General features: G+C 43.3%; 1 protein-coding gene across 1 annotated transcript in view; it reads left to right on the top strand.

The window, feature by feature from the left end:
- flnba (filamin B a) overlaps positions 1-23,886 on the top strand; it is a 60,119-nt gene that overhangs the window by 28,240 nt on the left and 7,993 nt on the right. The window contains exons 9-38 of the mRNA XM_080846017.1: positions 372-509; positions 990-1,116; positions 2,501-2,637; positions 3,000-3,193; positions 3,587-3,700; positions 3,953-4,096; positions 6,061-6,184; positions 6,574-6,734; positions 7,026-7,116; positions 7,572-7,741; positions 8,053-8,170; positions 8,508-8,770; positions 8,974-9,574; positions 9,994-10,167; positions 10,380-10,542; positions 10,654-10,814; positions 11,510-11,677; positions 11,785-11,908; positions 12,162-12,315; positions 14,206-14,395; positions 14,850-15,097; positions 15,577-15,657; positions 16,658-16,760; positions 17,260-17,400; positions 19,009-19,137; positions 19,399-19,572; positions 19,696-19,854; positions 20,374-20,577; positions 21,449-21,601; positions 21,781-21,903. Coding sequence (XP_080702143.1) covers positions 372-509; positions 990-1,116; positions 2,501-2,637; positions 3,000-3,193; positions 3,587-3,700; positions 3,953-4,096; positions 6,061-6,184; positions 6,574-6,734; positions 7,026-7,116; positions 7,572-7,741; positions 8,053-8,170; positions 8,508-8,770; positions 8,974-9,574; positions 9,994-10,167; positions 10,380-10,542; positions 10,654-10,814; positions 11,510-11,677; positions 11,785-11,908; positions 12,162-12,315; positions 14,206-14,395; positions 14,850-15,097; positions 15,577-15,657; positions 16,658-16,760; positions 17,260-17,400; positions 19,009-19,137; positions 19,399-19,572; positions 19,696-19,854; positions 20,374-20,577; positions 21,449-21,601; positions 21,781-21,903 — 5,031 coding nt within the window. The remainder of the gene's footprint in view (positions 1-371; positions 510-989; positions 1,117-2,500; positions 2,638-2,999; positions 3,194-3,586; positions 3,701-3,952; positions 4,097-6,060; positions 6,185-6,573; positions 6,735-7,025; positions 7,117-7,571; positions 7,742-8,052; positions 8,171-8,507; positions 8,771-8,973; positions 9,575-9,993; positions 10,168-10,379; positions 10,543-10,653; positions 10,815-11,509; positions 11,678-11,784; positions 11,909-12,161; positions 12,316-14,205; positions 14,396-14,849; positions 15,098-15,576; positions 15,658-16,657; positions 16,761-17,259; positions 17,401-19,008; positions 19,138-19,398; positions 19,573-19,695; positions 19,855-20,373; positions 20,578-21,448; positions 21,602-21,780; positions 21,904-23,886) is intronic.

The raw sequence follows: 23,886 nt of genomic DNA, 5'->3' as shown, positions 1-23,886 counted from the left end.
TTTGTGAAAATGTAAATTTGTGTCATTCTCAAAACTTTTGGCCACGACTGTAGGTTCGATTTCGAAAGCTTTCCCAATATACCAGTGATACACTTTAGTCTAGCACTATTTAGAAATGTTGACCGTCTCCTGTGATGGCAATATAATGGATTTATTGAACGGTTATTCCTGGCTCTTAAATGCTGCCCTAGTATTACTCTGTAGTTCAATTGATGGCTCACATCCGAACAACTACTCACTTACTGTTACTTACTGGCCTGAGAAACTGTCAGAAAAGAAGGCTCAGAAGCATGTTTGTGTGTGTGTGTGTGTGTGTGTGTGTGTGTGTGTGTGTGTGTCTGATCTGTGTGTGTCTCTGATTTGTGTTGTAGCCTCCAATCCAAATGCCTGCCGCGCCACAGGCCGTGGGCTGCAACCTCGTGGGGTTCGTGTCAAGCAGACGGCCGACTTCAAGGTAGACACACGGAATGCGGGGAGTGGAGAGCTGAAGGTCACAGTCAAAGGGCCCAGTAAGTAATCATTGCATCATTTGAGTTTTGTTTATCTCCTTGCTGTTCCTTTCCTAGCATCTACACCACATACTTATCCCTCCCTCCTACTGGCACAGAACACTTGAATGTATTATGAAACAGGGCATTGTTATACTTATTAGCGCCTCCAATGCTAGTATTAAATCTCCAAAATCGGCATTAGGTAACAAATGTTCTAGATTATGCAGTTCCTGCAGCAGCTTGGATCTCTATTAGTTTAGCTTTGTCTCTTCATGCGTCCTTGAAGAGACAGCGAAGGGTGTGTGTGAGAAAGGCAACACATGTTGCTATCTTCAAGATGTTGGACAGAAAATGATAAAAAATGCTAATGAGAAGCTGTGTATTCTGAGAAGCTGGTCTTTTAGCCAGGTTCATTGTTACAGAGTTTGATTGTCAGTTGTCATGATCTGTCAATGGTTGGTTTTTAATGAATTTATTTATTTATTTCCCTCTTGTCAGAGGGTCAAGATGAGCTGGTGAAGCAGAAGGAATCACTGGATGGCGTGAATGCCTTTGAGTACTACCCACTCATGCCTGGGAAGTATGTAGTGACCATTACATGGGGAGGAATACATATTCCCAAGAGGTGAGCGCTTCAGAAGAACACCACACATGCACGTGGAGGCAGATACATTCCCAGTCCCAGATGCGTAAAATTACTATTGTTACTCACTTTTTTTCTGTTTGCTGGTAAGCCAGCCATTTCTAGGTGTTAAAAATGCATATTTAAGCTGTTGCATCAACAAGCACCAGATGCTCCTATTTGAATATGAAATTGCTCTAATGGAAGCTGATGGAGTGCGACAAAGTTTGAAAAGTTGAATAGTAACTGGTGTTTGTATCCCTTTTACATCACAAGAGAATCGGTTCGGGCTGAATGAAAGGCTTTTGCTCTGGCAGGCAGAGGAACTGAACGAGAGCACAAACAGGGCCGCACAGGGAATGACCTCATGTTCAGCTTGTCGCTGATGTCTGGAAACGCAGTGCCACAGGGGATCCTGGCACATAGGCACAGAGTGTGTTCCACAGCACAGGAAACAGTTTAACGTGTCCATACACATTTCCACGAGCACATGTGCTACTGCTGCACCTAGTGAATGAGGAGGCAGACACCTCTGTTTAATGGGCATTGCAGAGCCCTGCAAATAGCTCTGTTGGTGGGTTTATTTTGTTTTGGTTTTGGGGGAGGCAATCTGTTGGCGATGGCAGGAGGAAATGGAATAACTTTTATGATCTGGGAAGCTTTGTGCCTCTTCTCCTGGTGGTGAGGGCTTGAGAGCCAGTGAGTCTACTGCCAAGTTCTCACCAGGCATGAAGGCATATTTCCTTATCCAAGAGTTTTTACCTAAAGGTTTGAAGGTAACAAGGTATCATTCTTTCTAAGAGAGCACTTGTTCCTGTGCGTGTGAACAGGGTGCCTAGGTAACTTCACATATTACTGGTTGATCGCACAGCAGCAGAAGCTGTAATTGTGCTGATCTTGCGACGACTCTCTGTGAAGCATTTCAGCATCTTCATTCCGTTCCTACCACACCTGGCTCCAGCCAGTCACACCCTTGTTTTTATTATCAGCATTCCCATGGCAAACACCACCACACCTTAGCTCAACTCCCAACCATTTACCCCTACCTTCACAATCTGGCACTCATACAGGCATACACCTTTACCCCATGCCCAGCTACTTTTTTTATCACTTTCCTGTTCACACTTTTTCAGACATTGAAAGTGATTTGAAATGAGCAATATTTGTCTTAAATTACACCTGGGGGTCTGTTGGCATTAAGTTATTTTCTCTTCAGGTGAAAGGCCCTAGCAAAACATTGTATTGACACTTTCACAAATTCTCGAATTAAGCTATTATTTTAACAGGAAGATCATTTGATTTATTGTACCCCGGTTATTCTTGCGCTGTTTTAATAAAGCAGGTATTTTCATGCGATCAGACCTGCTAATTTATTGTTCTTTGGCAGTCCCTTTGAGGTCCAGGTTGGAACTGAGGCTGGGCCGCAGAAGATCCGAGCCTGGGGCCCAGGACTGGAGGGGGGAGTGGTGGGCAAGCCTGCTGACTTTGTGGCAGAATCCATTGGCACAGATGTGGGAGTGCTGGGTAATTTAGTTTCTGCTCATATCTGCATTTTTTTTATGCATTTTTTTTTATGCAATTAACTGTTTGAACTCCTTATTTGGTATGGAGTATGTGATGACCCTCTGATCCTGTGCGTTTCATTAACAACAGGATTTCATTAGGTGGAGCTCCAGGATGAGCAACTAGTCAAACTACTTGGTTTAATAAAGCTGTCACAAATTCTGAAAATGGATCACAATCGTCCAGAAAATCTTTAGCAATGATGGAGAATTTCTGGATTTTCTTTTCTTTCTCTTTTTAGTTTGTGTTGAATATTGATTAGATTATTGTCTCATTTGCTTGAGCTCACACTCTGTCTCTTGTTCTTTTACGCTCTGTTTTAGGCTTCGCCATTGAGGGCCCTTCTCAGGCTAAAATCGAGTGTGAAGACCAGAATGATGGCTCGTGTGACGTGAAGTACTGGCCAACAGAGCCTGGAGAGTATGCCGTACACGTCATGTGTGACGATGAGGACATTGAAGACAGTCCATTCATGGCATACATCATCCCTGACAACAAAGCCAACAATGTTGACCTGGTGAGCACCCTCCATGTCTATGGTTTTTCAATAGGATATCTCAATGTAACCTTCTTCCTTTTCCACATACCTTTGATGTGTAAAGGTAGTTCAGCCAAAATTGTTGGATGCAAACCTTCCTATATGGAATACTGAAAATATCTTCATCTTCACGATTCCTTGACCATGTATGCTTTCATCCTATTAGCACTTTTTAATGCTAGTGCTCACTTGTAACTGAACAGTGTTTTACCACCTTGTTCTACCATTTGAGTCACTTAAACTTTCTGCCATTTATTTATTGATCCGTCAGTTGTCAGAGAATACGAAAATGTTTTAAGACGGAGGCTGCGGACAGGATTGCATGTTTTGCTATTCAGATGTTGCTGATTTAAATGTTTGTGTTTGTTTCAGGTCAAGGCTTATGGAGCTGGCCTAGAAAAAGCAGGCTGTGTCATCAACAAGCCAGCCGAATTCACTGTCAGTGCAAAGGATGCAGGGAAAGGTCCTCTGAAAATTGTTGCACAGGTAGAGTTCACTTCCCCAAGACTCAATAGACCAACACGGCACATTTTTTTCAATTCAGTCAGCTTACAGGCACTTTTTTTGCTAAATGCGGGTATGAATTTCATGAATTGTTTGAGTAATAAGTCATGATGTTTTTTCTTTCAGCTGTTTGGTTCATTGTGATTCACCAATATCTGATGCTCGGTGTTCTAAAAATCACCTTCATCCCAGTCAAGTGATGCTATTCACATTCTCTGTTCTTTCCTCTCCAAGAAAGCAGATGGCGTTGCAGTAGACGTGAAGGCCAAGAGCAAAGGGGATGGAGTCTATGCCTGCTCGTACACTCCCACAGAGGCTGTCAAACACACAGTGTCTATCTGGTGGGGAGGGGTCAGTGTGCCCAACAGCCCCTTCAGGGTAAGCCCCCCCACGTCTGAGCCACGTGGTGCTAAGATATGCTACTCCACTAACCTTTCAGTGCAGTCAGCACAGCTTCCGCTGTACCTCAAGCATGGCTCTGCCAATGACGTCACTGTAGACTCAGTACAGTCTGAAGTTACGGCTAAACAACTTAACCAAGTCAGCCCGATTGTAGAGCCCTCGCTATCTGAGCTGTCTCTCAAGAGCATAACTCGCAGAGACCACAGCCCACTTAGAAGAAGCCGATCACAGTACAGTGTGTTTGTAGACACTGTGGACCATTCTCTGACGCAGCAGCCAAAGACCAGACCTCTAATCATCATGACCACTTACACAGCCTCACGTCATATAACTTCTGTCTGCAAAGAACACTACTAATATGCTGCAGTTTGCCAAAGTACACTACTAATATGCTGCAGTATGCCAAAGTGCACTACTAATATGCTCCTGTATGCCCCTGTGTGGTTGGGATCAAGTTTGTCTGGTGTATGTCACTTAATCATTGCTCTGCATAACTGTTAATTAGAATCATGTTAAAAAAAAAAGTTATTTAATAATGTTATTTCATTTAATCATGTGTTCCTGAGCCTAAGAACAAGATGGTTATTTTAGACTTGTATTTGGATTGGACTGATCATTTCATTACTATTTAATGTATGAATAATTTAATTGTATTTTTTATTTGTTTTATTCATTATTCCTGTATATTTAATTTAAGCATTTCATTTCAGCTAGTTAATTATACCGGCCTAATGTGTACCTTCCTTTGTTTAAGCATAATAAATTTGAAGTGTGATTCAATCACTTGATTGCCTTTAATTGTAATTTATAATAAATAGTATTATTATACTTGACAGATTTTATACTTATAAAGTGAATTTTGTAATAACACGGGAGAGCATTGTCAAACTTGCCATGACCTCCAGAAAATGTGTGTGACCTCCACTCATGGCATCAAACCAAAAAAAACAACTGAAGCTTCGTCTGTTGACCAGAGCGAAACAAGGACGACATCAATGTGAACTGAGGAAACGTCTTTCAAGACTTCTTTGGTGTACAATATTTAAAACACGGTGTAGTGTTTCTACATTAATGTTAGCACATTTTAAATCAATCTAAGGCAATTGTATTTGTATACCCGTTCTTTTTATTTTACTCAGATTAAATCTTTATTGTTTTCAGGTTATTCTTGTGTTCAAGCATGTGGCATTGCCTGTAAATTATGGGTGACGGTTTGATTTATCTGTAGGTTGAATGTCCAGTGGAATTCTATCTGTTTCTGTGTTAACTCTGTAAGACCCTGGAATCAGACCTTTAAAGATGTGTTTGTTTTTTCCGCTTTATAATTGACGGCTCTTTGTAAAGCTTTCCCCACCACATCAATGTATCATGTAGTGTTCGTTGGCCACAATCTGATGGTGCTCCCTTCTTTTCTTACTGTTGTCAAGATTTGTGTAGCATGCTTTTTTGGCAACTAACACATCTTTAAATGTGCAATATATCGGTAATGTCAAAACAATACCATTCTGAAAAGATGAAGTTGACCACTATGCCTGTGGATTGCCTCTGGCTCAATTGTTTATTTCAGGTTATTTATGTTTTGTTAAGGACCTGAAATATTCAATAGAATTCCTGGAAGGAAATTGAGAGACCAAAGTATTATAAACTACACATCACTGCTGGGAAATGTCATCTTTTCAGCATGCCTTTAAGAATTGTATTGTTTTGAAAGAAGAGGATCATTTATAGGAATGACATTTTTTACTATATATTGCACTTTCAGGCAAAAGTGATTTATTTCATAATTACTCATGCATGGGTTCTTGGGCTCTTGGAATAGTGTTGGACTGCTAGCTGTCAATCAACGTAAATTAAATGAGTTACTCAGAAGCATAATTGAGTATAAATGTGTGTGAAGACTGACACTTCAGAGGTGTTTTTTTTATTGTTTTTATTTCCAGGTTAATGTGGGGAAGGGCAGCCATCCCCATAAAGTGAAGGTGTACGGCCCAGGGGTGGAGCGGACGGGACTCAAGGCCAGTGAGCCCACTCACTTCACTGTGGACTGCACTGAGGCTGGAGAAGGTAGTTACAAGTTGCAAGTCTTCTATTGTCAGATGCACAGAATGACACGGGGTCAGACCCGGCACTGAAATTCTTAGGACAAGGCACCTCACAAAAACCTACCATAACATAACATAGTTTAACATGACAAACGCTCTGTACAAGTACTCTGACCATAATTTACCCATGTTAAACATATTATAACCTATACATATAATATAACATAACATGTAATAATTGCTAAATAACAAGATAATATACAATACAGTATGCTAAACATATAAGGTACAGCCATATACACTTGAGCACTGTCTGTATTTCTGTAACCAGCATTCATTTGTGTCAAAAATCTGATTTAAAGAGTATTGTATTATGAGCTAGCCATTCTAAACCGGTCTTTACCTCTGCAGGAGATGTGAGTGTGGGCATCAAATGTGATGCTGACATGATCAGCGACAAAGAGGAAGATCTCGACTTTGATATCATTCCTAATGCCAACGACACAATCACGGTCAAATACGTCCCCCCTGCAGCTGGCCGGCTCACCATCAAAGTGCTCTTCGCTGAGCAGGTGGGAAGCTCATGTCTCACTCAGTGGGAAGAAACACATATATGGTGTGAGGGGTAGAAGGACATTCTGAAAGGGGAATTATTTGTAACTAGTTCAGGTTATGTGTGGTAATGTGGGTTATGTGTGTAATCTGCAGAAGAATATCAGGCTTTGCTACAGATTAAGAGTATTATATTATAGTCTCCTATGACCCCTAAATTACCATGCATTTTAATATAAAACTAAACTGAACAAGTAGACTCATAGCTCTGTTACACAAATGTAATAATGGAAATGTGCTTCATCCTTTAGGAGATCCCAGTCAGCCCTTTTCGGGTGAAAGTGGAGCCGTCTCATGATGCCTCCAAGGTCAAGGCTGAGGGTCCAGGCATCGCCAGGGCAGGTCAGGATGCACAGGAGTAGTGGGATGTTTGAGATTGTGGCCATCTGGATGTGTCTCTCGTCCTTTTCAAATGACTTCACACTTCTTTTCTTAAATTATCTGAGTAGAGTGCAACAAACAAGCAGTACACAGACAATTTATAGTACAGATGTGATTATATTAAGTAATTGATAAAGAAATGGAATTTGTTTTAAAGTGCTTTTTTCCCACACACACACACACCACACACCACACACACACACACACACACACACACACACACTCTCACTCTCTCTCTTTTGTAGTCACACTTGCAACTATGGAGGGAACTCTTAATTAGGGCCTTATAACCCACTTCCACTCCCTGCTAATTGGTTTGGGGTGGACTCTCCATGTGAACAAGTAAATGGAGTGGAAGTGGGGGGGTAGAGGGTGTAGGGGCTCACTCACTCACTCTTGTTTTTTTCTGTGTGGAGGAGTGGAGTGTGGAAAGCCCACCCACTTTACAGTGCACACTAAAGGGGCAGGCAAAGCACCAGTGGATGTCCAGTTCGCCAGCTCTGCGAAAGGCCAGCCTGTCCAGGACTTTGAGATCATCGACAACTATGATTACTCCCACACCGTCAAATACACTCCTGCCCAACAGGTATCCTGTCCCAACTTTCCAATCTGACTCACTTGTGTGCTAACAGTGGAGGGCTATCATGGTCACAGTGTGTAGAATCTTTCTCGGAGGTTTTCTTTATTGAATTGCTTGTAAAGTGGTGGTGATGCCTGTTTTTTCATGGATCAGTTAATGGATCAGTTTTTCATCTGTATCCTAAATGTTATGGTGGTCAATGGAGTTTCAATTGAAACGTGTATAAAGTGATTTACACATGTGGCTTGTATATAACTGCAAATAATTTTGCCTGTACTGTTGTCATGACATAATTTCACACTTAACTTGCACCACAGGGAGAAATAGTAATCACTGTAACTTTCGGAGGTGACCCCATCTCCAAGAGTCCCTTTGCTGTGGGCGTGGCTGCCCCATTGGACTTAAGCAAGGTCCAGGTGGATGGACTGGACAGCAGTGAGTATCCTGGCCTGCACCAGTAGACTTATCATTCTGTGCTTTCCTTCTCTAATGCTGTTCCTGATCATACTTGTGTAAAGAGCATGCCCTCCCCCTCCCCTCCCCTATCACTCAACCCCACACACACCCCGGACATCCAATTGAGTGTGTGAGTGTGTGAGTGTGTGAGTGTGTGAGTGTGTGAGTGTGTGAGTGTGTGAGTGTGTGTGTGAGGAGCAGTGAGGTGTTGGACACCCTCATGCCAAAATCACTATTGCTTATATGTGATGAGCCTTACGAAAGACTTATTTAAAAAGTTTTAAAGCTTTAAAATGTTTGTATGAACGCTCCACAGGAGTGGAGGTGGGTCAAGATCAGAAGTTTGATGTGGGCACCAAAGGGGCAGGTGGCCAGGGCAGACTGGAGATCCGCATCACCAGCCCTTCCAACCAAGCCGTGCCCTGTGTGGTTGAACCACAGCCTGGGAAGGCCGCCAGTGTGGTGAAGTACATCCCCAAAGAAGAAGGCGTCTACACAGTTGAGGTCTGCTATGATGGCAATCCAGTGCCGGGAAGTCCCTTCCCTGTGGAGGCTCAACTGCCCCCTGATCCCAGCAAGGTAGAGGAAAAAGAGATTACAAAATTCCAATCGGAAAACCATATTTTGTGAGGAATTTGAACATCCCTCAGGTTACATTTTAGGGTGAAGGTTGTGCCCTAAATGTTTGTTATGAGTTATTTAGTGTTTAGTTTGTTACTTCTGAATATCCATGACTATTGCTCCACCATGCCTCTTATTTACTATTTTACTATTTACTTCAGGTGAAGGCCTCTGGTCCTGGCCTGAAGGGAGGACTGGTGGGGAATCCTGCTGAATTCACCATCGACACAAAGGGTGCTGGCACTGGCGGGCTTGGCCTGACTGTGGAGGGTCCGACAGAAGCCAAAATTGAGTGCTCAGACAATGGTGATGGCACGTGCTCTGTGTCCTACCTGCCCACAGAATCTGGCGAGTACCTGGTCAACATCTTGTTTGAGGATACGCACATCCCAGGTTCTCCTTTTCACGCTGACATCCAGATGCCCTTTGACCCCACCAAAGTTGTGGCGTCTGGGTCAGGGCTGAAGCGTGGCAGAGTGGGTGAGACGAGTGTTGTGGATGTGGACTGCTCCCAGGCCGGACCTGGCCAGCTCACAATGGAAGCTGTGTCTGACTCTACTGGAGCTAAGGCCAGGACTGAGGTGTTGGATAATAAGGATGGAACCTACGTAGTCACCTATGTTCCCCTCACCGCAGGCATGTACACTCTCATGCTGAAGTATGGAGGCAAGGCTGTGCCTAACTTCCCTACTAAGGTGGCCGTGGATCCTGCTGTGGATACCAGCAAGGTGAAAGTGTTTGGACCAGGCGTAAAGGGAGAAGGTAGGTTTAATAAGTCTTGCATTACAAATACAAAAGGCTTACAAAAAACACTTGCACAGCAAAAGAATAATAAAGTCCATATTGCTGTCTTATACTTGTTTGCAATGGTTCCCATGACATCACAGGCCTTCCATGGTTTCTTATTCATGATGTTCAAAGGCATATCAATCAAACCCCTCTCTTTCAGTTTGTCAATGTCTACTTTATTTACCTAACAACTGTGACCTCAGCCTAGTGTAAAAAGACAGTATTCCCCCATTCTACTTCAAAGCTATATAGTGCAGCGATGACAGTCTTACAAACAGTTGGATGGCTTATGAAAAAAATGTGATCTTTTAACGAGCCAAGAGTGTAAATGTAGGATTTTCTTTTTTGAACATTTCCCATCATTTGGGTGCCTTTGCGTCCTCTTCACATAGGGGTCTTCAGGGAGGCCACCACAGACTTCACTGTGGATGCTCGTCCCCTCACAAAGTCAGGTGGCGACCACATCAAGGCACAGGTGACCAACCCCTCTGGCACGCTTACCGACTGCATCCTAACAGACAAAGGAGACGGCACATACAACGTGGAGTACACACCCTTTGAAAATGGTAAAAAAATCATCTGTGTACCAATCCAACTGTTTCTTCACCGCAATCCTTTGTTTTGTTGGATAGCTGAAGAGTGCCTCTCTATCTCTATCTCTTTTAAATATAATTTTTGCTCCTAATATTAAAAAAGGGCGGAAATTCTACACATCAGGCACATCTGATGTTGTTGTTTTGAAGTGACCTCTGAACTGGGTCTTGTTTTTTTTCTTTAGGACCCCACAGTGTAAAGGTGCTGTATGATGACGCCCCAGTTCCTAAGAGTCCGTTCCAGGTGGAGGTTATTGATGGCTGTGATCCCACCCGTGTGCTGGCCAAGGGCCCAGGGCTGGAGGAGGCCCTGACGGACAAGCCCAACAAATTCTCCATTATAACCAGGTAACCCATCTGCTTTACATTACCAGCACACTGTACGACTTGGCACAGCCAAGACAGCCTTTCAGTTTTTGAACTAAATGGCATTTTAATGTGTTTTCTTCGTCTCAACAGAGGGGCTGGTATTGGAGGTTTGGGTATCACAGTTGAGGGTCCTTCAGAGTCCAAAATGTCATGCAAAGACAACAAAGATGGCAGCTGCAGTGTGGAGTACACTCCTTATGAACCTGGCCTGTACGACGTCAACATTACCTATGGAGGGAAACACATTCCAGGTACTGTACCACCACTGGGTAAACACAGTTAAGTTTCCAGCTCAGGGTTTTGCTCAGAAAGCTATGTTGTTAAGACTGAATGCAAGAATTTGAAGTGTCATGTTGTAAAGATATTCCCAAAGATTTACCTTCAAATTAAATCTTATATGCCACAGTTCTGTCAAGGGCACTTAGCAGCCCCCAAACATTTGTCTTATGATGCTCCTGCACGCTCCTGCAGCACTTTACATGATTGTGTAATGAGAGCAACAGTGTCTAGAGAAAAAAAAAAGGTAGCTTACCAATTTTCGATGTCATCAATGACACACTTGCGTAGTTGTACTCCTATGTCCCCAATCTGATTTTTACAAATGATCAATGAGGGACATGTGTTTTTAATCTGTATGTCAGTTTTTGTCAACCACTCTTTATGAGGATTTAAAAAGATCATATACAGTTCCTGCATTCTGTATGTTTGAATATCCATGAGCAACACTCACAAGACTGATATATAAAGTTGACAAGCTACACCTTTTATATTAGGACTGCTTGTGCACCCTGGATGGTCTATTTATATTCATATTATAACTAAGTAATGGAGAAAGACATTCAGCCCTGGTTTTCCTTTTTTAGAACTGTGCTTTCTTAGTGCTCCTCCTGATTAACATATTCTCTATTTGAGCACCAGTACATTGTCTTTGGTTATTGCTTTACAGGAAGTCCTTTTAAGGTGCCAGTGAAAGATGTGGTGGACTCCAGTAAGGTGAAGATTTCTGGGCCTGGAGTTGGCTCAAGTGTCAGGGCTAAAATCCCTCAGACTTTTACTGTGGACTGCAGTAAGGCAGGTGTGGCCCCTCTGTCTGTGGCCGTCCTTGGACCTAAAGGTATGTCCAAGCACCAGATGTAGTCTGCAATTGACACAAGACATCATAAGTGATTTGTATATTAATTCATACTAATCCATCAACTGCTTGTGCATGGATGCCTGTAGGTGTTTCCGAGCCAGTAGAGGTGGCTGATAATGGAGATGGCACCCACACCGTGGCCTATACTCCCACAGTAGAGGGGCTCTACTCCCTGGCAGTCAAGTATGCAGATGAGGAGGTTCCACGCAGGTGTGCGCCCCCCCCCCCCCCCAACACACACATGCACACGCACACATATATATGTACACACTAGTTTAATTTGCCTTTCTATTGGGCTTAACAATGTCAATATCAGTGTACATCAGGTATCAGCACAGGTATTTATTCACACTTAACGTCTTGCTTGAACATGTATGCCACTTCATTATAACAGCAACCCTGTTATGGATCCTGTAAGAAATGGACAACCGTATGTAACCTCCTTTGTTCCTTGTCCTCTTAGCCCCTTCAAGTTGCGGGTGCTGCCCACTCACGATGCCAGTAAGGTGCGGGCGAGTGGGCCGGGTCTCACCAGTGGAGTGCCAGCCAGTCTGCCTGTGGAGTTTACAATTGATGCCAAAGATGCCGGAGAGGGCCAGTTGTCTGTGCAGATCACTGTGAGTGCTCCTCCTCACGCCTCACTCCTCACGCCTTACTCCTCACACCTCACTCATCATGCCTCACTCCTCTCTCCTCGCGCCTCACTCCTCGCGCCGCACTCCTTACTCCTCACTGCATATATATCAACAAACCTCAAAATAATGTTCTTTAACTTAAGTTCTTTATGGCAAGACATTTAGTTTCTAAGGATAGGATGATCGATATCTTGACACCGTACGGAGCTTCCAAAGCACTGATGCGCTGTAACACTTATCCGAAGTATGCTTCAAAAGGCCAGGTTGATCCCACATCAGCAAACACATCCCGACTCCTAGGGCTATTGTGAGAGGAGAGAGATTTATCACCAGGTCCTCTACTTTACTTTGCAGGAGCGATGTGTTATTTGGGCAAGACAAGCGTCAGACAAGACAAGTGTCAACTCTTCCCCTGTGTTCAGACCCATGCGCTCTTTTTGTGATCACAAATCATCTCCAGTCACAAAATCCGCTGATAAATACATGCTTTTGCCATGACTGTTTACTGCTATGCCTGCTAGCTCCTGAGCCAGTTGATGGCTTGTGAAGTAGCCCTTCTCTTGGCACAGTTTGGTTGTTTTGGAGGCAGCAATTTAGTAAATCGTTGGTGAGGTAATGTGTCTTACACCCAATTCCAATCGCACTGTAGACTCCAGCAGCGCCAGCAGACATGTTAACGTAAAACAAGACCTAACCAGGTATTTGACTTGTGCCCAGGGCCCTTTAGAGATGACAAATGTGAGACGACGTTCCTTAATTCTCCCTTACTGCTCTTCATTTTCTCTGAGCATTATTCGCTGTATTCACTCACACTTTAATCCCCTGTAGACGAAACACAGAAACATAGGTTTTCACAGAGTAGCAGTATCAAAAGGTGACCTTGATACAATTTCTAGCACAATTGCTTTGAATGTTTCAGTTATTTCCCACAGCCTTGCTTTGTCGATCACTAGTAGTTCCGTCTATCTAGCGCACACTTCATTCATTCTTTCATTCACCAAACACAACTGAACATGTGAAGCCAGTAGATCATGTTAGCGCAATATCACATCAATTGCCTCTCTGAAATTCCCTCTACTTTAGTGATTCTTTTCAGAACCAGACAGTCAGAAAAGGTAGACACTGTCGAGTTACACTAACATTACATCAAATGTATTCATTTAGCAGACGCTTTTATCCAAAGCGACGTACAAAGGAGTTAAGTTCTTTAAAGGTAAAATGAGTAGGATTTGATTCCGTTGGAAGGATGCTGTATGAATGCGGCTGAACCACATGCTTCATCTTCCTGTCTGCTCAGCTGTGGCCTCTCTGCTCAGGAGGTTTTAGGAGGAATTTAGTGCTGCTAAACCTAGCCCACACATGCAAAAAGAAATCAGGTTGGTGGGATGTCCAAGTTTAAATCTGATGTTACGCTCTTAATCTGAAGTTTTACCCTATCATATCATTATCCTAGTTATTATTCTGCATATATATGAATGGTACGGAGCCATGAGATCAAACATCCTTCAAAATGCCATAGCCATCACTATGTTTTGGCCTCATAAACTTAAACAGGAAGTGATCTCACTTAATCTTATTTCATGATCTCAACCTTAATGTGGTACTTTTTCTCTTCTTTTCTCTTTGTAATTGTCTTGTTTTACTCTTGCCCTCTGAGCCTGAGCGGACATGGGATTACTGCTGAGGCAGCATGAACATTTGTATGTGTGTCAGAGCATAGAACACATTTACAAAACACGCTATAACACATGGTCATGAAACGGAATTAAATCACAGTACACTCATCGATTGTCATTTCTGACACAAGTCAATTTGTAATTGAAATAAAAACACAGGGATGGAAAATGTCTCTACTTCTGTGCATTGTGATAGGATCTGGACGGCAAACCCAAGGAGGTCAACATCCAGGATAACCATGATGGCACCTACAAAGTCTCTTATGTGCCGGATAAGGTGGGCCGCTACAACATTGTCATCAAGTACGGTGGAGACGAGATCCCCAAGTCACCTTACCATGTGCGAGCCACCGCCACGGGTGATGCCAGCAAGTGCACAGTTACAGGTGTGTAAGATGAGTAGCATCAGATTTTCGGTTCTCTCAAGGTCTTTGTTCTTTTGAGGTTTTTAAAAATATTGAAAATAAAGTGTCCCTTCCAAGACCAACTATCCTAAAATAGTGCAAAACAACAAACTCAGTCATGAAAGTGCACAACTACTATAGCACCAAAGCCTTTTGAATACTTTGCAACAAGATTTCCTTAACATTGAGACTTAAGTACAAATGAATTAACCTCATGTGGAATGTGTGAACAAGATAATACTGAATATTATAATTACTTTTTGACTTGTGTTTTGTGCACATCCTTTGATGTTGTTTTATGACGTAATCACTCTTAAGTGCAAAATCCATTGAGTCCAGTAGAGTCCTGTGTTTTGGGATATGCAAAATACATAGTGGGGATTGGAGAACGATGGGGAAACATGGTATAGTTTTGACTTATCTTTCTGCTCGTCAGGTCCTGGTATCGGCCCCACTATTGGCATTGGAGAGGAGGTGGGCTTCGTGGTGAATACCAAGGGTGCTGGGAAAGGCAAGGTAACCTGTGTGGTGGTCACCCCTGATGGTACTGAGGTTAAGGCAGAGGTTATGGAGAATGAAGATGGAACCTTTGATATCTTCTACACTGCCCCCAATCCTGGCACCTATGTCATCTATGTGCGCTTTGGCGGCGAAAACATTCCTAGAAGTCCCTTCAAAGTCACGGTGAGGCCGAAAGTTATTCTTCCTGTTTACAGTAACTGTGGAAATGGACTGACAACAATAATTGCTTAGTCGATCTTTTCTAAGAGACATTTAGATCAGCTTGTGGCTTGTGATGTACATGTATTGCAGCTCTAACGAGATGACATTCCTTGCTCCAGGTTTGGAATACTGAGAAGTCCTCTGTAATGTGGTTTAGTGGGTTTTACTGTTAGTCTTGGAATGAAATGTAAACAATTCTGAACATGATGGCTTACCAGATTAGCATGGCATTCTTACAAGACAGATTACACACACTAGTGTATGATGGTGTGGTCAGACCATTTTCTATTTGTGTGTGTGAGCAATCAATGAGCGAGAATGTGTACAAACGCAATAGGTATTAAGTTGTGACAGTTTGTGTTGTGGTGTGTACTGTGTGCGTGTTCGCGTGCACGCATGCGAGAATGCTTTAGCTAACTTCCAGTATGACCCATCCTCAGGCATCAGATGAGGCTCCTTTGGTGCAACAGCAGGCCAATCAACAGCAACAGGCCGCTGCTGGAGCTGGTTTCCATCCCTGGGTAGACATGCGCCTTACCTCTCTCTTCTGACATGCTCCTCCGTTATCCCTCCAAGTATCTCACTCCTCCTCCTCCTCTCAATCTCACTTAAGGAATGGCTGAATTCACTCCTTTCCTTTTCTGTGGTTTCCTAATGAAGAGATGCCTTTGAAGATGCATTTTAACTATTTGCCTCACTTACTCTTCTGTTTCTCATTGATGTCGAGACTAAAGAGTATTTGATTCCATTGAGCCTGCCTCATCAATCATTCTTTACTCTTCTTTTCCTCACTGATGAAAACTAAAGAGGAGAAGAGTTTGATTTCATGGAGCGTGCCTCATCAATCCTTCTTGCATGGTTGCATCCCCCGTCTGCCTTGTGCCTTATGCTCAGGTGACCCTAATCCTGAAAGCAGCGTTTCCTCAGTTGTAAGTGAGGGTGTGCCTCATGCCACTCTAGGGTCTTTAAATGACCCCTCTCTTGCCTCATGCCTGCCCAACGATGCCACCACACTAGACATGGAAAATGTAAAGCCTCAAATGCTTTCCCACGGTACATGGGAAGGGTGGGATGGCTGTCTCCTAGGAAACAGTAGCAGAGATGGCCGTTCTGGTTAGGATGGCATGGAGGAGCGTTATCTGAAGAGAACAGCTGGACTGTACTGATTGTCTTACTATCACCCACCCCTCTCTTTCCAGTGCACTTACTCCAGCTGCATTCTTGGTTCCTGTCTTCTCTTTGTCTTTTTTTCCTCTTTAGGACTTCCAGACCCTCTGCTTTTCCAAGTCTGGGCAAAGGGCAAAACTAGCTTTCTTTTTTTTCTGTGTTGTGATTTCTGTGCCCTTTTTAGTTGGTGTTAAATGCATGTCACAGCTGTTGATGAATCGATAAGTTTTCTCTCGCTCACACACTCACACTCTCTCATCTGCTGTGGCTGGTTCGGTCGGAGTGAAAGATACTGAAGACCTCCCTGCATTTTATACTGACTTGTTGGGGCCTTTTTCTGATCTTTTCCCGTAGGTGACTGATGGCTCCTACATCCCTGTGAACAGCATGAATGGAACAGGTTTCAGGCCCTTCGACATGGTGATTCCTTTCACCCTCATGAAAGGGGAAGTCACAGGTAAGACATACATTGTCTGCGTTTGAGGAAGTGAATGGAGCTCGTGGTGAAATGCTATTACCTTGTCCTCTGCATGATCTCACAAGGTACACACATGAACTGGGCGTGAAGAAATGACCTCATTTGTATTGCTTTGTCCTCTTCGTTGACTTTAAAATGTAACAGTAGAATAGAGTAGTGTTCTTTCTCTGTGTAAAGTGTCTCAATCACTCAACCTTACATTGGGCATCCAAGTTGGATAGAAATTGTTTAACATTATGGTGCCTAGCCTAAATGAGCTCTTGTCAGACTTACAACACAAAAGCCTTAGAGGAGCACTGAGAAGTTAGCCTTCCTGTGGGAAGAGAGGGTAAACACGCCACAAAGGTACCTGTCAGAAGGCCTCCTATCCATCTTCATTAACAAAAGCTACTGAAACAAAAGCTCCAAAACAGCACCTTTCATAACCAGTCATCACTGAGAAGCCTGAATCAACGCCTGCCTGTTTATGCTTGCCCAGGTGAGGTGCACATGCCATCAGGGAAGACAGCCCAGCCTGAGATCATCGACAACAAGGGTGGCACGGTCACCGTCAAGTACGCCCCCACTGAGGCTGGCCTCCACGAGATGCACATCAAGTATAATGGCACTCACATTCCAGGTGCGAGCCTTTTCCTTCTTCTCTTTGGTAGATATCTGTCCTAACAGGCCAGGTTGTTTTCAAGGCAAAGTAGTACCAGCCACCGTTGCACACAATCTCTCTCTACACTGTGGTGAACATTCACTGTAATGAATTTCCTGTCAAGGGATTCTTTTGTCTTGAAGTCATTCCATGATGTGGAAATGTGTTTTGGGGCCAGAGGATGAAAGGGGTTGGGAGGCCTCAGAAGCCTTGTAAGTGATTTGTTTAAAACAGAATGAAAGAGGGGGTGAGGGAGGCTTGTGGGGTAGAAAAATCATTTGGCTTGTGATTTATCTGGAGTGGTGAAAGACTGCTGGTGGGTGACCTCAGGCCTGGGGAATGTGAGCGGGTTCTCTCACCGGATGCGTGAGCAGAAGGCGTGGCTCCTGGACGCCTGTCAGAGCCTGCTCCAGAGAGGAGGGGTTGCTGGGATTTCACTTGATCTCAGATACTCATCCTCTGACCTCACTCTCATAAATTATGGAAATCAAAGCATCATGTCTTCAGTTACTAAGCTCTACAAATCCATTGTGAAGACTGAGTCGGAGCTTCTAATCATTAGACTGATGTGTGTTTGGACATAATGAGACAATAGTACTTAGATCCAGTATTCACCTAGATTTCCTTTCCTCAGTATGGGTTTGAACTTTATTCCAGATAGTCAAAGGCTCAAGTGCATTTTCACTTTGGGGCTTTTGGGTGTACACAGGACAAATACAATAAAATGGCTTTTTGTTGGATCACCCAAACACATCAGGAGTTATTTCAGTTGACTTGTTAGCTCTGATATGATGGTAGAAATTGTATTGTTGACCTGCTCGTTGTGGGGTGCCATGTACGTGTCAGCTTGTTTTTTAAGTGAGTGTTGGATCAGCCATTGGCCTTTGATAGCTCTGGCATCACCTCTGCAGCTATATCGCATGCTTTTGTGTGGTATATATGTGTGCACATGATGTACCCATGAGCCAGAGTTTATACAATGATGGTTTCGTCCAGCGTCCAAAGAATTTATTTTGTCTGGCTGGGTATTTGGATGAAGGGTGGGCAACTAAATTGAACATGAATAGATTATGCCCAAAACCTACCCATCCTCCATTGTGTAGGCATAATCTAGTCTGACACTTGTTTATTCTAATGTGATTCAATCTAAAACTGTCAAACTGATGAGCGACGTAAACAAAAAGGACTACTGAAATGCAAAAGAAAAGGACTGCAGAAATGCCAATTAAGAAATAATGAACTGTGATGGGAAAGAATCAATTTTCAGATTTTGTCGCATTACAGTAATCAATAAAATAACAATAAGATATATAGTAACGTTATTGATTCATTTGCCTTGGTTAAAACACAAATAAAGGATATGTTTTATGTTTTTTTGCAAGCGTTGTTTCTAGACATGTATCATTTTTAAATCTTTTTGGGGGGGGTAAATACCAGCTAACAGGAACCTGGCCATGAAGAATGGAAGGGTTTTGAATGAATTAGGGTTTTGAAAAAGCCCCGGCAAGACAAAAGCCCTTTGGAATAAGTGAGCATTTGTTTGTCTTGGCTCTTGATTGATATCCCTTACTGCTGTTTGCTCCACAGAGTCTCCACTGCAGTTCTATGTGAACCATGCCAGCAGCCCCAACGTGACTGCCTATGGGCCAGGCCTGGTGTATGGTGTTGTTAACAAGACTGCTACCTTCACCATCTACACAGAGGATGCCTCCGAGGGTAAGGGAGCATGGGGTTGCTTCACAACTGAACAAAGACCCAGTCATTACTTTTAAGCTTGCATCATAACATTTGGAGCTCGTCCAACTTTCCAGCATAAATAACAACTGAGTGACTGTAATGTCATCTGTGGCAGATTTAAACCATTGTTATTCCCTTCTGCAGACAGTCATATCATTTTGCATGATGTCAGAATTGAGGAATTTTCCTTCAGAGGCCCTAATTGTTGTCACTTGTTGTCTGTTTAATGCTTCTTTAAAGGCGGTTTAGATTTAGCTATTGAGGGTCCCTCCAAAGCTGAAATAAGCTGTGTAGACAATAAAGATGGCACCTGTACGGTCACTTACCTTCCCACGCTGCCTGGTGACTACAACATCTTGGTGCGTTACAATGACAAGCACATTGCTGGGAGCCCCTTCACTGCCCGTGTCACCGGTGAGGCAATCAGTCAAAATGAGTTATCTCATTGATTGACCCCTTCATGAAAGTGTTCCAAAAGATCAAATAATCTCCATCCGTAACGTGCTGTCTGTGTTCCTGTGTGCTGTTCCTGTTTAGAGGACAACAAGAGGAGGTCCCAGGTGAAACTGGGCTCTGCAGCTGACTTCACTCTGGACATTAATGAATCGGATCTCAGCCTCCTCACTGCCAGCATTAAGGCCCCCTCTGGCAGAGATGAACCTTGCCTACTTAAGAGGCAGCCCAACAACCATATCGGTAAGATGTGCCTGCCACTTACAGTCGAGTATTGACTATGGGAATGATAACCTGCTGGCTTTTTGAGGATTCTAGTTTTGTATTTAATGAAGTTTATTGTAGTAAATGCTTCTCACTTTCAAATATTTGTCCAGGCTTGTCTGATGAAAAGATGTGAGGGGTCATTTATGGATATCTTTCTCATAGATGTTAAGCCAAGTCTTGTTACAATACCACTATGTTTTACATTTACATTTAGACATTTAGCAGGCGCTTTTGTCCAAAGTGACGTACAAGGGAGAGAGCAGTCAAGCTATGAGCAAAAGAGACCTAGTGTAACAATAAATACTTTAGAATGAAAAAAAAAGTGTAAGAATGTAACTTCTGTAAGTGCAAGTTAGGTACTAGTAGTAGTTAAAGTTAGGAAGGGAGATGCTCTCAGAAGCGTTGGGCCTTCAAGAGCTTCTAAAAGATGTGTCATTGTATGCTACTGTGGTTGAGATATGCCCCACAGTTAAAGAGGTCTCTTTTCCTCTCCAGGCATCTCCTTCATTCCACGGGAGGTTGGAGAGCATCTGGTCAGCATCAAGAAAAATGGCCGGCACGTACCCAACAGCCCAATCACCATCATGGTGGTGCAGTCTGAAATTGGAAATGCCAGTAAGGTGAAGGCGTACGGCCAGGGCCTGCTGGAAGGACAGACTTGTGAGATGTCAAACTTTATTGTCGACACCAGAGAAGCAGGTGAGAAATGTTTTGCTCTTTATATATCAACTAAAAACTGACAATTATGTGATTTGCACTGGTACCATCTCTTGTAGCTTTACCAGTTTTTACCCTTTCCATTGGAGCTTTATGTTGAACCTGAAGATTCAGTTGGCCATGATTGGGGTGTATTGGGGAGGCATGTTGCATCATGGAGTGATTGACTCTGAGAGGATTCTAGATCTCCCCCCCCCACCCCTTCTCCTCTACACAGTCTCCATTCTTCCGTCATGACATAAGCAGCCTGTGCTCAGACTTGTTTAGATGGATTTTATTACCCAAATGATCCCATGTGCTCTCCACATGAAAGCCTTCCTGACCTTAGTGCCTCCCAGGCTTTGAAGAGGGGAGGCAGAGCCAGATGCCAGGGCTAATTGAGAGGTTCTAATGGAAATACTTCAGCGGAGGCACTCCCTCCCTGACCACCCCTGGAATCTGGAATCCTGCCTCACCCTTATATCCTTGATTCCTGTATATCCTGAGCCCATTTCATGCCGTGGCTTTCTATGGTTTATTTAATGTTATATTTTACCTTCACAAATCCGTTGAATTTGGCCGGGCCTGAGTCAACGAAGTTGTGAAAAGTTGCTCTGGGGTGAATGTGAGCAGAGAAATAGGCATAAGTGGCACCACATAAAAAGCCACATATTGTTTTAGTACATAAAATATTCATGTTTCTAGTACTACCCGCTTTTAGGCTGACAATGTCTTTTTTTCATAAACCTTTACTTGATGCAAGTCATATATGTGTATTATACTTGTTTCTTTATACAGCAATGATTGTTTCACTGTCCAGCACTATTTTTCAGCCTGTAGTAATGACCTGTCCTGGTTGCTTTCATCTACTCAGGTTATGGTGGCCTAGCCCTGACCATTGAGGGCCCTAGTAAGGTGGACATCCAGACAGAGGACATTGAGGATGGTACCTGTGGAGTGTCTTACTGTCCCATGGAACCAGGGACATACATAGTGTCAATCCGCTTTGCTGAAGAGCATGTAACAGGTACGGTCCATATTGCCAATAGCTGCACCGTTTCAATGAAATGTGGTTTCAGTATACTCCAAGATGTTACAGAGCGAACATGTAAACACATAACTAAACTGTTAATCGAAGCAGTGCTGACTAATGCACCGATGTGTACTCTCTTCTTTTGGTATGTCTGTTTTGGTCTGTGTCCATAGGTAGTCCCTTCTCAGTGAAGGTCAGCGGAGAGGGCCGTATCCGCGAGAGCATCAGCCGTAGGCAGAAGGCTGCCTCTGTTGCTAGTGTGGGCAGTGTGTGTGATCTCAATCTGAAGATTCCTGGTAAGGAGGACAAAGGGACAGGCTGTCCATTTCATACTCTTACTGATAAAAATGTGTGTTACTGTTCACCATACTATGGGTCGCTTCAGATAAAAGTGAATAAACGTGTATGTAAGTGCACCATCATTACTTCTGATTGATGAATAGGGTTTTATATTTCAGGTGCCATATATATTGAAGTCATTAGGATCTTTTCATTTCTGAAACTGAAATAATTTGTTGGTAATCACACATATAGACATTTCTAGCGGACATAACTGTGAACATGCTCATTTGATGATGATCTTTTGATCATCTTTCCAGCGTGACAACTGTTGCCATTTCTCATAAGCTTCTTAGTATTTACACCATGGATGTAGAATCTGGTTGAAACCTTACAGTCTGACCCCCGTCACCCATAAACTCTTCTCTGTGGTGAAAATGGGATTCACTGTTTCAGGTGACATGACTAACCCTAACCTTAACAGTCTGTGTCTGGAGTGGAATGGAGTCCTCAAATATAAGCCATCGGTTACCTGGGGTTGGTTTGAGTGATCAAGGCAACTAGTGCTCATTAAATAGATGCAACCTGAGCCTGAACCTGCCCGCCAGCCCGCCGACAACCCTACCAGCCTCGCTCGACAGTGATTCACCGCCCTGCACGTGCAAACCAGAGAGAGAGAGAGAGAGCATAGAGGAGAGTCAAAAAAGAAAACATGACAAACTCGGCTATTCATAGATACAGTGAGTGAGCTGTAGAGACTGAGATGGAAGGGGGACAGGGTACGAATTTTGCTGACCTGTGTTGGGTATTGTCATTATCTGTACGTGTGTGCTTGATTTATTTGTACTGATGGCTTGACTTGGCTGTTTTTAGTGAAAATATCCTGTTTCTTTCTGAATGTATTCTGATGCATATTTCCTGACGTGTCCGCTTCCCGTCTTGAGGCCTTTTTTCTAGTGAAAACCCCGGCTGTGACTCGGGTGACAACTCCCTTACCCTTCCAGATGAGCTATCTGGATACCTGTATATGAGAGGGTAATAAATAGTGGACCATGTGTCAGACAACCTAGCTGGATGAGGCCAGTCCTGATAAATGGCTGACACAATCTCCCTCTCATCTCGTCCTCAGTGGCGTCATGCCAGATAATGCACAGAAGGCTTGGAGCACAGCGTACATTGTGTCAAGCTTGGCACGATAGTACTACCAATGTTGCTGGTACAATTACGAAGGGATAGTATTGTTCAGATAAAGCAGACTGAAGGTATGAGATCAGCGTCCCCAACCAGAGGGGAAGACATTCACCTTAATGCATCTCAGGGGAAGGAAAATAATCTGCCACCTCCTTTGTAATATGGCATTCTGGGTAAAACAGATTATTTTTAACATAAGACTACTTGTGAAATAGCAGACTGGGTGACTGGAATTATGTGCATGAACAGAACTGAAAATCAGTATTAACAGGGAGCCCAGCCAAATGGCTGGCTCAGCTACAATTGTTTGTGCTCTTGTATCATGCCAAGGTATGGGCTCTGGTCTACTCCTTAAGCAAAAACACATGGCCAGGAAAAAACATGGCGTATGCCGTGAACATATGCACATAATGTATTTCAAAAAGTGTCAACAATAAAAAGGATAGAATTAGGTTAAGGTTCATTTTACTTCAGATTTCTGTGTGATACGCTGTATATCAAGGGCACACTCAGCTATTTGGCAGAAGGAGTGTCATCTCTGTCAACCTTGTATGAGTTGTTTTGGCATTAAAAGTCTTTTCACATGTAGCACACAAAGGTACGTATTTAATTCAACACTGACAATGCCATTGTCAACTTCTCTTGGCCAGTCCTGGTGGCTATGGTGATCTGCTGCCACAAGGTGTTTGATCTACGTGAAGTGGAGAAAGATTTATCAAAGATTCCTAAATTATGACTGAGTGCAGAGTGGACGATTCTGTTCCTCAACACAACTTGTAAATCACTTAGTATTGTTGAGTGGTGGGTGG

Source organism: Sprattus sprattus (assembly GCF_963457725.1).
Source record: "Sprattus sprattus genome assembly, chromosome: 10".
Taxonomy (NCBI): domain Eukaryota; kingdom Metazoa; phylum Chordata; class Actinopteri; order Clupeiformes; family Clupeidae; genus Sprattus; species Sprattus sprattus.
This window is presented reverse-complemented; position numbering and strand designations above follow the sequence as displayed.